This window comes from Homalodisca vitripennis, chromosome 5 (assembly GCF_021130785.1).
Source record: "Homalodisca vitripennis isolate AUS2020 chromosome 5, UT_GWSS_2.1, whole genome shotgun sequence".
Taxonomy (NCBI): domain Eukaryota; kingdom Metazoa; phylum Arthropoda; class Insecta; order Hemiptera; family Cicadellidae; genus Homalodisca; species Homalodisca vitripennis.
The window spans coordinates 29,890,479-29,906,281 of NC_060211.1; the positions used below are offsets into that span (position 1 = coordinate 29,890,479).

At 31.1% G+C, this 15,803-nt stretch overlaps 1 protein-coding gene across 1 annotated transcript in view; it reads right to left on the reverse strand.

The window, feature by feature from the left end:
* LOC124361911 (probable phosphorylase b kinase regulatory subunit alpha) overlaps nt 1-15,803 on the reverse strand; it is a 68,133-nt gene that overhangs the window by 13,075 nt on the left and 39,255 nt on the right. Inside the window, 6 exon segments of the mRNA XM_046815972.1 lie at nt 1,995-2,153; nt 3,497-3,549; nt 11,586-11,703; nt 11,705-11,725; nt 13,460-13,495; nt 13,497-13,553. Of these exon segments, the coding sequence (XP_046671928.1) occupies nt 1,995-2,153; nt 3,497-3,549; nt 11,586-11,703; nt 11,705-11,725; nt 13,460-13,495; nt 13,497-13,553 (444 nt within the window).

A 15,803-nucleotide genomic window follows, 5' to 3' on the forward strand; every position in this document is an offset into this window, starting at 1 on the left:
GACAGGGTGATGGTTAGTTTACTAGTAAAATTTAAATTATAATGACACTGCAATTTTAAACGAATTCACTATTTATATTAGAATAATGTTAAATTAATTCACTATTCAAATTAGAAATTTTAATGACATGTATTGGATCTTAACTCTTTTTTCAATAATATCCCATGAATCACATATTAACCAACCAAACATGATTAGATGGTTTGACTGATTCAAAAATATTGTCATTAAAGTTTTTAGTCTCCTTGAGAGAGGAATAACACAGGAATCACTTTCTTTTATAAATGAAGAGGATAGTTTAATTCAAGCTTTTAATTTGGAAGTTCTAAGAAGATTGCATGTCAGTATAGTTAAAAAAAATACCACATTTATGGCAGACAGGAAACTGATTTTTCCACCATGACACCATTTCTGCTCACAAAACCATCTATGTTAGCCAGTGTTTGGCAGCACTGACAGCGTCTTGAAAAATCAAAGAAATAGCTGTTGATCATTACTGAAGATGAATTTTTTAAATGTTTTGAACAATGGAATCACTGATTCGATAAATTTATCAAGTGTAATTGAGAATATTAAAGAGAATAAAATTGTTTTGTAGAAAAAAATGTTGTTTTTAAAATTAATTCTGTTTTTTACGAGGGCCATCCGGAAAGTAGTACCCGTTTGTGAAATAAAGACACAGAAGTAAATATTAACAAATATAAACATTTTTATTGAAAAGAGCATACCTTAAACTTCTTCTCCACATAATCTCCAAGCAAATTTAAGCATTTGTCATAACGTGTGACGAGTTTTTGTATTCCAGCGTCATATTCCTCCACCGCCAGCCGATTGAAATACGTAGTCACGCCTTCTTTAAGTTCTTCATCGCTGTCAAATCTTTTTCCCGCCAAAAACTCTTTAAGTTTTGTAAAGAGATGAAAATCTGAAGGGGCCAAGTCCGGGCTATATGGTGGATGGTCGAAAATTTCCCAATTGAATTGCTGCAGAAGTTGTTGTGTTATCCCCGCTGCATGAGGCCTGGCATTGTCATGGAGGAGAATGACGTCATCAGACAATAGACCTCTCCGTCGATTTTGTATTGCCCGCCGTAATTTCTTTAATGTTTCACAATACGCATTAGCGTTAATAATGTCTCCACGGGCCATAAAATCAATAAGCAGTACACCACGTCGATCCCAGAAAATGGTTGCCATAAGTTTCCTGGTGGACAGAACAGTCTTGAATTTTTTTGGTTTCTTTGGTGAATGAATATGATGCCACTCCATTGACTGTCGTTTACTCTCAGGTGAAGCATAACAAACCCACGTTTCATCACCAGTAAACTATGCAATTCAAGAACGTGTCTGCTTCATCACAATAACGTTCCAAACATGTGAATGCAGCAGCCATACGCTTGGTTTTGTGCTTATCTGTAAGCATGCGAGGGACCCACCTTGCACAAATTTTTGAATAATGCAGATGGTCTTTGACAATTTCATGAACAATTGTTCGAGAAACATTAGGGAAATGTTCACAGATGTCATCAATTGTGACGCGCCGATCATTCCTCACGAATTCGTCTACTGACCTCAGCAGCAGTAATGACAGATGGTCTCCCTGAACGCTCATCGTCGTGTGTGTTCCCCCTCCCCAAGTTGAAATTACGACACCAGCGCCGAACAGATGACTCTTCCATCACATTGTCTCCATACACTTCCTTTAATTGGCGATGAATATCACAGGTCGAACGTTTCTTGCGTTGAGAAATTTTATTACAGCCCTCACTTCACAACTGGCGGCGTTTTCAATTTTTTTAAACATTATGAACTGCCACAGAAACAACACAGGCAATGCTAATGTCACGGAACTTGTAACAGAGAAGGCAGACAAGCCACTGAAGCGATCTGACCTTGACTGACGGCTACTCGCGTCGTCAGCGCCTCACGCGGCGGAAAACTGATACTACTTTCCGGATGGCCCTCGTACATAATATGATAAAAATGTAAGGCTACCTTCTCCAAGACACTCCAGACACGAGGATAGAAATCTCGAGGCACTCTGTTGAGAGCTCCATCTAGCCGTCGTCTGCGCAACCATTGCCCCTGTCTGTCACCCTCCACCTCGTCGTTGCCGTCCATCGCATCCAGGCCGAGCATACCGATCTGGCTTTTCTGGTCATCACAAGATAGCAATATACTTATTGTTTTGAGTAAAAAAATTATTTATATCTTATAGGTACAGATTATGCTAATGAAAATGCAAAGAACTTCACTAAAAAGATTTTAAAGTAAAGACTAAAAATTTATATAAGAATACAGCAATCCCATAAATAAGTCTTTTCACCAATCAAATCAACATCAATAAATGCATCAAATCAGAAAATTGTTTGTGTAGATTCTATCATTAGTATTAAACCTTGTACAGTACTATCTCATTTATCTAAATCAGTTGGGATCAAAACAGACATATAATATACATGAAAATCTTGATAAATTGGGAATACAGTAAAAAAACAACAGATTAGAAATAGTAAAATATGGATTTCTAACAAATATAAGAATAAAAGAAAGCCAGTTTACTATTTAATTTTACAGATATTAATTACAAAGAAAACTAACAAAAAATGAACATAAAATAACAAATAAAAAAGAAATGTTTAATGTTTTGTAACAACTGTACTAGTTTCTTTGTTAACTTCATATGTGCTTCCTTCACAGTAAAATTGTTAACTTTCTGGGATCTCAATAACTAAATACAACTTAAATTAAGCAATTGGCTGCATAAGCAAATACAAATTCTGAATGAAAATAAATTAACACAAAGATAAATTGACAAGACATATTAATACAGCTATGGTATAGTTAATTTAACTGAACAAATCTTACTAAAACAAAGAAAACAAATAAATTCAATAATTAAAACCCATAAACCATAAAAAAGTAACTCTTTTAATGGTGTGGATGAAATACTTATATTTAGGAAGTTTCAAATCATTGGTACTTTGGCTTATCCTTGCCACAATGAAAAACTAAAGCTTTAGCTAATATCATGGCAGTGCATATCGTATTAACATCAGTTTAAAAGCTTGTTCTATCAAAAGAAAATAGGACACATTCTTCACATAAGCAGTGGGTATTTTTTATATATTTTAAATAGGCTACTACTATCCCAAAAGAAGTTTCCTACTGGTCTGACAATTTATATTTGTTGTCTTTTTAGTTACAATTTCCTCCACTAGATAGTGCAAGTGGGTGTTTCTCATTCCTTGTGACGAAACATGTTGGTAAGCCTGTCATTATTCAGTTTCCAGTATCTCTCCAGACCACGTAAATCTTCTCAACTTTCAGACTACGTTAAGATTATAACTACAGCAATTATACTGTTTGCCGCTAAATACAGGCAGTACAAAATTAATTAGTATTGACGCACGTGTATCCTCAACGGGTAAATACAGAGTATTGTAAAACTTAAAATATTTACATTTTACTTAAATAAATTAAAGTGTACCACTTACCTTGCTAACTTTACCAGTTTTGCAACTGATCACTGAGAAGTTACCACCAGCCACTGAAATTAAACAGTTTGACGGTAAAATAAATCGATTGACTACCATTTATTGGGTGTAAAGTGTATTAGTAAAAGTGAACACATACTCTACACTAGATTTTACCAGGCTTGATATAAAGACAAGCTGAATCACAGAACAGGCAAATACTACAAAGATTAGGTAAATTCCGATATTTTGTTGTGAAATGAGCGTAATGTGTACATAAAGATAATGTTTCTGTCAGTACTGGATATTATTCATGCAATGAATTATTAATTATAAATGAATTATAAATTATTAATTTGTTTTATTAATTTAAATATCTATAGTAAAGTAAATGTACTACTCAGTTTATTTTAACCATCATCTTAAAATTTTATGAGTATACAAATTTGTTTGAAATAAATAGTACAAAAACCATTGCATCCTTTTATATGTACTAGATAAGTATATACTGTATTTCACTATTGGCACACAAGCAGAGTTTTGGGAGGTTGAGATGAGTTTTGAATCACTGTGCTTTTAATTGTATTTTTATGCAAAATTAAAATTAAATCTTCTTTAAAAAAGAATAACATTATATAGATGTGGTAGCTTCCATTTTGAACTACTATTATAAATGAAACTATATAACTATTTGTAGATAATAACAATAAATAACTTAATTTTAAAACTTTTATTTCAAATTTTGTTTATATATTTTTTATAAATAAACAAGTTTTTTATAAGTAAATATATATTTATATATAAATATATACATACATACATCCATGTATGTATGTATATATGTATGAATTGTGGCTAAAAATTTACCTATGATACTAAAAATCTTAAATATAAAACAAAATTTTAAGAAATAAAAAGGTTCTCTGGAATTTGAAGAAATAATATTGTTAACTAACAAGTAGATTTTCATCAAAATAAAATCCTGCTTGTTGGTATTTATTATGGTTTCAATTACATCATATCCAAAATTTAAAAAAATTTTGAATACCTTTTGAACAAGAATCAATAGAGATATGCAGTTGTGCAATTTTATTAAAAATATAATGGATTGAAAATAGTGACAATATTTATAAAAATCATTTCAAATACGAAATATTGTATCTGGGTATCCATAAACTATTGATTAATCTGCTCAAATTGTTCAGTAGATTTTATTTCGGCAGATGCTTGAGAATATACACATACAAACAAACCTTTATATTTAGAAACCATTTTCAAAGATTAGAGAGGCTAGGGTCCAAAACAGATATTTCCAAAAATAAGACTCTTTCTCTCTTATGGTTTTCTTGCTATGTACAAGATAGAAAGTACAGAATAATCAAAACAATGAAACTATTTTAAGATTTTTAAAGATTTTCAGAACATTTTATACTTTTGAGGAATACTTTATCTCAACACTAATCATTGATTGCATTTGCATGGTTTCTTATAAAACGAGTAAAAATTAACTATCAATAAACAATCATAAACAATTACAGCCTTGTTAAGAGACTTCCATATAACCATTTTAGTACTATTTTCTCATTTACTATTCTTATATGAAGACTGCATTACTACAAAGACTTTTAACCCTAGAGCTGGTATGAAACGAATTTTCGTCGCCAAAGGCCTGTCCGATTTGGCAACGACGAATATTCGTCGCCAAAGTAGACATGTACAGTTGTTGAAATTGTAGGCAATTAAGGTCATATAAATGATTTTTTATTTTATATATTCTGGAAGAGCAATAACTATAGTACCGATTTACTGTTCTTACTTCGATTATTGTCTTCTTTTTTTACCGTAAAACATCGTTCTCTACGGACAAGCGGACGTGAACGTAGTACGGGTCAACCACATTGTTGTGAAACTGTAAACAAGTGCCGGGTTTTGTGTTTGAGGTTACGAATCCAAATAGTATTTGGTGTTGTTATTATTGTTTTTTTTAGCTTTCTTAGGTTACAGTTTTAGTTGTTCAGTATGGGTGAAAACTTTAGAGACCGATCAAAATGATCTTAGAGAGCTCGCAGGGCGAGATCTAGTGACGCTGAGTGAAAAATGAAATTTGTATATATTGTACATATGTAAATTAAGGTAAGATTAAAATTTATTATTTTATTTTATTTTTGTTTTAACTGTCATACTTATATAAGTATAAATGCAGTCAAGAGATTATGTTTACCCGTGAACAATAATATTTATTCAGTCTCAGCTCAGCTGTCTTACAGTTCAGTGGTCTTTCTTGTTTTAACCTCAAAGTTTAAGTCATGTCTTCTTTGCTCATCTTGTGGAGATGAATTACCAACCCGATAATGACTATGTTAAATGTGCTGTTAGTAGTTGTAAGTTACATTACAATTGTGCGGGAGTTGCTGAAAAATCGTGGCGACAGATGGGTAATGTTCGCGTGATGTCTACTGTTGTGTTTTATGTAGGAATTTGAAGAAGGATTCTGGAGCATTTCAAGTGGTACTTTTACAACTGATTTGCAGGAACATTCAAATGTAAGTAAACAAAATATTCCAGAGAACTTTTTTCAGGATCTAGAGAAAAAAATTGAAAACATTGTCAGCAGTACTATTGAAAAGCATTTGAAATCCATTGGTGATAAATTTAATGAATTTGAAATATCTGTTGACTTTTGTTCTAAAAAATTGATGACTTTGTGGAAAAATTAGAGTTTGTTGAAAATCGGATGAATGAAATTGAAAAACAAAAACAAACGACTTAGTAGCTAAAAACTTAAAGTTGGAAAAAGAAGTCGAACAAATAAAAATTCAGTTTGAGGAGTTACAGCAAGTATGGGCGGAAACAGCAACATCCAGATAGATGGTGTGCCTGAGTTACCAGGTGAAAATGTTTTGAACCTGGTAAATTATATGGCAATTGCTATCGATGAAACTATAGTTTTGAATCATGACATCCAGGCCGCACACAGACTGCCATCAAAAAAATACACAAAAGCCTCGCCCTATTGTTGTTCAATTTAGTAAACCGCCACAGAAACGGGACTGTGTTCTAAAGAAAGCAAAAACAGTGCAAGTTAAAAAGTACAGTATTTGTGAGGGATGCACCAGAAACTATGGTGTATGTTAATGAACATCTAACTCCATACTTCAAAAAACTATTCTATGAATCAAGATTGGTAAAAGCTGAAAAAAACTATCAGTACCTATGGATATCAAACTCAAAAATATTCATGAGAAAGGACAGAGACTCGAATGCAGTAAAAATAGCCAGCATACAGGATTTGGAAAAATTGAGAAACGGTAATTGAGTAAATTGTCAACAGATGGACAGACAATCAAGTTTGGACAGAGCATTCTGGAAACTGGATTCTCGTGTTTGGTGCTCGTGTGGATTGACCAAAGGACAGATTCAAACATGTTCTTGTGTTGGTTAATGGTAACTTTAGTTAATGTAATCAGTGCCATCACTATTATTATATTTTTACTCTTATCTTCTCCAACTACCAAGATCCTTCAGCAAGCCATTTCATCACCTCAAGCAAAATTCTCTTATTGCCATGTTGTAGAAAATCAATATTCTTTTCTCACATATTGTTTTGTCTCCTTTGATAAGGATTCAGATTGTTGTTTTTATTTTTATATTTAAATATTTCTTGCTTGAGAAGCATCATTTTATTTTAATTTTATGCATTGTCTTTCTGATTCAAATAATTCATTTCCGTTTTAAGACTTAGAAGAAAAACTTGATGTTTATTTTGGTGTAACAGAATAATAATTTAATTAGAAAAAATTTGTTTGTATTCTTGATTTGTATTGTGTCAGACAATGTTTCTTAAATGTTAAATGTAGCTGTTACTATATGCACATATACAATTGCAAGTAAGTAATTTTTTCTGTATATTTATTTGTATGTGTGTATGAAATCATTGTGGTTAAGTTACTAGTGTTTTATGTCTACTGTTGTATAACTGATTATGTTCTTGTTTTTAATGTAAAAAATGTTGTAAATTGTAAATAATGTCTAGTTCAAACACTTTTAGAGAGCATTAATGATGTAAATCAATTTTATAGTGAGAAAAAGGGTTTTATTATTGTGGCACACAAAATATTAGGAGTGTAAACAAAAATTTTGATTCATTTATTGCTTATTTAAATTGCTTGCAGGTAAAGCCTCAAGTAATTGTATTGTCTGAGGCTTGGTTGGTAAGTGAGAAAGAAGCTGTTTTTATATAATATTAATAGTTATCAAATATTTTCATCTTGCAAACTCTGCTGTGAGAAGTAGTGGTGTCATTGTCTATATACATCAGTCTATAACATCGGTTCTGTGTGAATGTGATATACCTGGTTGTGATGTGGTTTTGGTCTCATGTCGTTTAAATAATATTTCTTTTTATGTTCTTGGTTTATATCGTTGGCATATATCATTGGCAAGGGATGTCATTCATGATTTGACGTGCTCGTTATCAAAAATTAATTGTGATAATATCATATGTTTGGGTGACTTTAATATTAACATTAAGTTGGAAAATAGCCTTAGTGATGAATTTTTGGATTCAATGGCTAGTCTTGGGTTTCAACAACTTGTTGACTTAGATACGAGAGTGCAGGGTATTTCCTCCTCATGTATAGATCACATATGGTTTAGTTCCAAGGTTTATGAAGCTCACAAAGTATCGGTGATTGAAACAAATGTAACTGACCACAAATCAGTGACGTGCATAGTGGATTTCACTCACTTTGGAATTGCAGAAAGGAAGAGTTCATTATGGATGTTTCATTGATTATAAAGGACTTGGCATTGATATTTTGGAGAGTGATTGGTCGGATATTTTGGAGATCACTGATGTTAATTTGGCATTTAATTTGTTTTATGATAAATTGTCTACTTTGATCGATAACAATAAATATACTAATACTGCAGAAAAAACTAATGTTAAATTTAAAATGTTAAAAACCATGGATGAGTGTTGGATTATCTAAGGCTTTTGCCTATTAGAGATAAGTTATATAAATCATTTAAAAAAATATTCCCTGTACAAAAAATAAGGAAAATTTTGATAAATTTCAATATAAATTATCAACATGGGTGAGACAAGCTAAAGAAAGATATTACATTAATAAGTTCCAAGAATACAGAAACAATTCAAAAACAACTGTGGCATCTAGTCAATGGTATTATAAAAGGAAATTCATCAAGTAGTAGTAAAATAACATTACAGAACAATAATAATCTAATGACTGATAGTTGTGAAATTGCTAACTGTTTTAACAATTATTTTGTTAATGTTCCTAATAACCTAGTTGATTCATTTCAATATATCACTGATGATATTAAGCACTCTTTGTTTAACAAATTTTTAAACCTTTTATTAACGAAAGTTCCTTATTTTTATTTCCCATTACACTGACAGAACTAAAAAATACAAATTAAGTCTCTCTCGCTGAGTAAAAGTACTGGTGATGAATTGTTATCATCAAGGTTAATATTTAAAATGTCAGAAGAATGTCTCCTGTACTTCTTAATCTATTTAATAAAAGTTATTAGTTCAGGATGCTTTCCGGATGTGCTTAAGATTGCTACAGTAATACCTATATTTAAAAAAGGAGACAGGCTTTTCGTAGAAAAATTATCGTCCAATTTCTTTACTTCCAGTTTTGTCAAAATTATTAGAAAAATTAGTTAAAGTTAGACTCATAAAGTTTTTTAGAAATAAATACATTTTTTTTCTAAAGTTCAATTTGGTTTTAGAGAGGGACTCAGTACAGAGCTAGCTTTGCAAGCATTTTTTGAAAGATATATATAATGGTTTGAATAATATTTCTTGTAACAAAGTGGCTGGTTTATTTTTAGATGTAAGTAAAGCCTTTGATACCGTTAATCATGGTTTGCTGCTAAAATAAATTGGAATCTGCTGTATTCGAGGTGTCCCTTTGAATTGGTTTAAGACATACCTAACTGGTCGACAGCAATTCGTCAAAATAAACAGTAGCACCAGCTGCTTGGAAAGTCTACATTTTGGAGTCCCCCAGGGATCAGTTCTTGGGCCTATTTTGTTTTTAATCTTTGTTAATGACTTTTACTCTGGAAATTTCAATGGTAAGGTGACAGCATTTGCTGATGACACAGCATTTTCCTATAGTGCGTCAACAGTTGATGAATTATATTCAAGGATGCAGGATGACCTAAATAAAATATCTATATGGTTTGCTTGTAATAAATTATCCTTGAATGTATCAAAAACATTATATATGATTTTTTCTTTGTCCCAATCCGGCAACTTTGGCACAGCCTTAAGAATACATTCAATAAATTGCAGCAAGGATCTGTGTGATTGTGGCGTAATTAATAAATGTAGTCAGATTAAGTATCTGGGTTTGACTCTAGATGAAAAACTTATCGTGGAAACCTCATATAGGTTCTCTGAAAAAGTCTCTACGGTCATCACTTAGGGCATTTTTTCATTTGAAATCAGTTTGTCCTCCCTCAGTTATGAGACTGGCTTATTTTTCATTGATTAATTCTAGGCTGGAGTACGGATTGTCATTGTGGGGTAGTTCATATGTTTCAAATTTATCTAGTCTAATAGTCCTTCAGAAAAAAATTTATAAGATGATATGTAATTCTAATATTAGAGAACATTCGTTTCCGCTTTTTGTTAGAAATTTTATTTTACCATTTAAGATATTTATATGTTTTTAAAAGTTTTAGTAATTTTTTTCATACTAAGTGGTAACAGTGGACCCGTTATTGACAACTCTGGTTATTCTACTAGACTCAGTACTCAACAGTATTTGCGATTGCCTAAACCAAACTGTTCTTTGTTTCAAAAATGTTTTGTGTTTATTAAGTTATAAGTTTTTTTAATTTAATTCCAAGTGAAATTAAAATTAATAGATCTATATTTATTTTTTTAAAAAGAGGCTGAAGGTTTGGTTATTGAGTAGAAGTGTTAAAGATATTGAAAATTTATATTTAGTTGTTCAGTAAAAATATTTTGTTCTTATTTTATAAATTGTAAATGTATGTTTTTATATTGAAGGTGAGTTGGATTTCTCTTAATTAATGTGTGTTAATTTGATGGTTAAGAATAATTTTAGTTTGTTTATTTTTATTTGTTGTATTTTTTCATATTGTTATTATAGAACTTAAATTAAATTAAGAAGCTGATGATGGCTCCCACCCAAGTGCAAGATTATTTTCTTTTTGGGTTGGTATATTTTTTCTCTGTAATCTGTATATTTTTGTATACTGTATTTTACATGTATTTAAAAAAAGAGAAAAAAATAAACGCATTTATTATTTATATTATTTATTTAGAAATGTACGCATTTTTGAAAATAAGTAAATATGGGTGCTTTTTCATACAAAGCACCTGTAACACATACGTTTTGAGGTTAAAGTTACAATAATTATATATTTTTGGAATCAGGACAAAATTTCGAATAAGTTATCCATTTACGGTTTTGATGTAAAGCTTATTGCTAAGCAGTTACACAACGGAATATTTACAAAAAAATTTCCAAAAAAACATTTTTCTTACATTTTGTAAAAAAAATAAAAATATGTTTCCATGGAAACAATAAGATATTGTTATTACAATGCTCTCCATATAGTTGTGAATACATTTACATATAATAGTTTATATTTGGACTAACAGTTATGAAATGTGATACATTATAATAAACGTCTGCGAGGCTGTTTAAAATAGAGCCGCCAGTACAGAGTGACACCATTGGCCAGCTCCAGGGTTAATACAAACACTGAAATATAACTACTTTCAGTACGTTCAATAGTTACTTTCATTATGAACTATTATTCACTTTGTATCACCGTCACACAGATCACAAATTAAATTTAACTTATTATTCCATCAAAAGCATACCATTATGTACTTGGCCTCTGTGATAGAAACATACATTGAGCAAACATACCCCTATTGTTGAAACCACAACAAAATATCATTAAATCTGCTAAAAGTAGATCAACTTTCTCCATTATCGCAATACTTCTACATTTTTTTTTTATGGGTGAGAGTAAATTAATATGTATTTATATGTTATAAACCCAGTTTTATTAAAGATAAAACAACTGTACTTACCACTGCTGATCGCAAACTCCTTCCCACTCATGATGTGGTGTAACAAGTTTTTCATCTCAAACGGTGACAGATTCAGCAGGTGTTCAGAGGCTTCTTCTCCAGAGCAGATCAGAGTACGCGGATAGTTCAGTGGCCATCACCTACAAAATAAAAACTTGAATTAAGAAAAAAAAAATAGAATCGTAATAAAGAATAAAGAATCACATATAGACAGGGAAAGGAAGAGTTTTCTTCTCTATAGCTAAACAGTAGTAAACCGTTGTGAGATAACGTAAAAGATGTAGAACTCAGAAAAAATTTACGAGTTTTCTTCATATATTTTGGATCATTAACATGAGCAATAGCAAAGTTTAATTCCTTAGAGTGATGATACTAATAGCAAAGTTTTAATTCCTTAGAGTGATGATTACTAATAGCAAATTTTAATTCCTTAGAGTGATGATACTAATTAGCAAAGTTTAATTCCTTAGAGTGATGATACTAATAGCAAAGTTTAATTTCCTTAGAGTGATGATACTAATAGCAAAGTTTAATTCCTTAGAGTGATGATACTAATAGCAAATTTTAATTCCTTAGAGTGATGATACTAATTGCAAAGTTTAATTCCTTAGAGTGATGATACTAATAGCAAAGTTTAAATTCCTTAGAGTGATGATACTAATAGCAAAGTTTAATTCCTTAGAGTGATGATAAAATTAAGACAGACAATACAATTTTCTCATATAATACAATAAGTGGTTAAACTTATACAATATAAGGTTCATGATAACCACATATACTTTTAAAAGCACATTCGATACAGTGGCATCCAAACAAAACTTTTCAACAATCATATAATCTATTCGGTTTACACCACACCAAAAATTGCTAGTGCAATAAAGTCTTGAAATATTTCAGTCGTAACTTATGAGAATTCATCTACAGTAAAAAAAATGTTAAATAAACTGATTTTAAAATGGTGCTGGCATTAAGAGGGTTAAACTGTCGGGATCTAGTTGAAAACGCTATTGGCTACACAGTCTTAGGAATTTGAGTTTGATGTGGGTCAAAGATCGTGTTGGTTCAAACCACTTTTTGCCTTTTTACTGTATTAATTCTTCCTTACTCTGCCTGTTAAATTCCTAATGCAGATATATAATCCTCATAGTCTGACTACAGCACGGTTAAAAAATGCAATAAAAGGTTCTCTTACAAAAAAATAGTTTTCCTGGTCAATAGGCCCTTTATTAATAACTCTTTCTAAGGATTAGTCCATTTTTGACAGTAACAGGATTACAACGGACATCCACACTTGGTCTTCTCATCATGAATTAAATAGGAAATGTTTGGACCATTTGTGGCATGTAACCGCCACGGTGATCGGGGTCGGTCAGTGTGCAGGAGCTAATCGGGCGACCTTTTGATCGAGGATCGGAACGGGCACAATCAGGCCGATTATCGGTGAACGGGTTTGGTCGAGTAGGCACTTGTGGTGGAGGAGTGTGAGCGGACGTGTACGCGACGGACGTTGGAGACTGGACGGGTATCCGTGAGTTGGACGTAGATTAAAATTAAGTCTCGATACCGGTTACATATTTTTATTACAATTTAGGTGCCAATAAATTATGGCGGGCTTAGGCAGGTTAGACGGGGGATCGTGGGGGTTGTGGGGAATCGGGAAATGCGGGCAGCATGGTTCGGGGTATCGAGGGTAAATCTGTGTTTTAATTTTTAGGGGGTTTTAATTATGGGGTAATATTAATCTGGAATTCTAAATCAATAAAAAAAATATTAACTTAAAACTTAAATATACTCTTAAAAATATATAAAACTGTACTGTATTTATAAACAAAATACATCAAATTAACAATCCAAATCCAAAACGTTGATCTAACCTGAATGATGAGGCCAACCCTGAGACGTAACATTTCCAAAAAACAGCTGCGGCTCTGTGCGGATGAACAACATAGCCAAGTAGACCAGCAGCTCCTGTAACAAATCACGGAACACAAACATAATATCCAACAATTATTTTGTATTCAACACACTCTGATTTCAATTAACCCTGCAACTGGCTTTAAGCGATTATCGACGCATTAACTACAGTTTCAAAATGGCACTAAGCTATTTTCGACGCATTAACTATGTCGTAATATGATCTCTCACAGCAAGTCTATTTTTACTTTGTTTGAAGTAAAACATACGTAAATATAAAGATAAAGATTCAAGGTTTCATATTATATCATAAAACGCTCTATAGTTAAGTTAAATCTTTCATTATAAAATTCTAAACTTGGATGTTCGCATTTCCGATCGCCATTTGTTTGCGTAATTTCCGAACACGCTAAAATTACCGTATGTTTGTAAAAATTCCCTGTCGTGAGTTTACGTTCTACACGATCGTAAGTGTCGTCATTGAAAACAGTGTATTCTTGGCTTTCAGAAACATCTTTTCAATAGCCAGTAGGAAAATAAATGTTTATAAAATAAGCGTTTGAAAAGCTCGTGTTTTGTAAAATCTCAAAATGCCTAATGCGTCGAAAATAGCTTCATTAAATTTTGTTATTTTTGTTACTTTATCGTTGTCTGGAAATAGTGAAAATCATATCAAAACAAAGAAGAAGAATTGCTCTAAGCAACAGTATAATAGACAACGAAGACTATGAACTAGTATTTTATTTTTGTTCTGTTGCGCAATCACCGACTCAGCCAGTAGAGAAGAACAACGCATCGCATGGTTGCCGTGTTGATTTCTTTGTTGTTATTACGTCATTGCCGGTATTAGTGTATTGCTTGCTATTTATTTGGATATTTTAGACTTCTCGTTATTTAGTGTGTATAAATAAAAGTTTGTTTATTGTTTTTGTTTTTAATTAGTGAAGTGAAAAATGTAGAGGTTAGGTTAAGTTTTAGCGAATAGGTTGGATTTTTTGTGAAACTGAAAATAAGCCTATGTTCAAGTAGGTTCAGTGTTTTATTATTTTGTAGACAATTTAATTTTAACTAAAATAAAATTTTGATTTAAATTTATGCAAAGGTATTTATTATAAAAGTAATTTTTTTTTACTTTTTCTGAAGGTATTAGCGTTTTATTTCTATGACCATCGCTTGTTTTATTTTTTTAACAAAAAAATAAAAGAGATAAAAATACATTGTTGTACATTTTTGTAAACTTCAATAAACGTTCTATCTTTATAAATAATATTTGGATGAAAAGAAAATTGTTAGCTAAAAAAGTTAGGCATTTATTTCACAATTTTGACTTTTGTAAAAATAGAAAAAAATTTGTTGCCATATAAAAATATCTTATACAATGTAAACTTCTACAAATATCATATTTTTCTCTTCTACATAAATTTATCTCTTAGAAAAAAATATTTGTTCATCCAATAGATTCCAAAATGTCACAATGGTATACATAATAGTGCTATACAAACTTTTTTCAGATTTTGTAATTTTTACAGATATATTATCCAAAAGTACCAATAAACTTCTTTTACCTAAATATTTTTTTGTAATTTGTAATTGAGGTATATAAGAAAACTTTTGTATATTTTAGAATTATTCTAAAAACTTTCATATTACCTGAGAGGGTGCTATACATTTTGAGAAAAATTTATTCTTTACTAATATTTTTACGTTAATCTGTAAAAAAATAAAAATATATTCAATGATTCAAACTTTAATATTTTTTTGAGAAACTGCATTTATTTCTAAAGACATTGATGTTTTTAAAATGTTTGTATCTTAAAAAATAGATGAGCAGTGATTAAAATACAAAACCCTTACAAAATCACCAAAAAGTGCCTGCCATTTTGGGAAAAATGATGGCCAGTTCCAGGGTTAATACACTTCTTTAAAATCTTTGGCAATTTTGAGGTCCTAGTGTACAAACCTTCACCTATAAAAACAAAGGGGCTCCTTGCAAATGGCATTCTGATGTGTTTCCAGATATATATTTAGTTTCCAACGGTGATGCTAGAATAATTGGATTCCAGCACACCATCTTCCATGAGTAATAAATATTACATAAAATAGTAATATTATTTTATTTCATCTTTTTCAATTCTGATTTGATAACAATACTGTTTTTACTTTTCAAGCCACTACTATGTCACAAGCCAATAATCTGTTGTTTACACTAGACAGATTTTTAGATAAAACGACATTACAGTAAAAAAATAGAAGTTTTTGTATATAGAATCAAATTTACAGAGATAACAAAGGTTTACCCCGGTT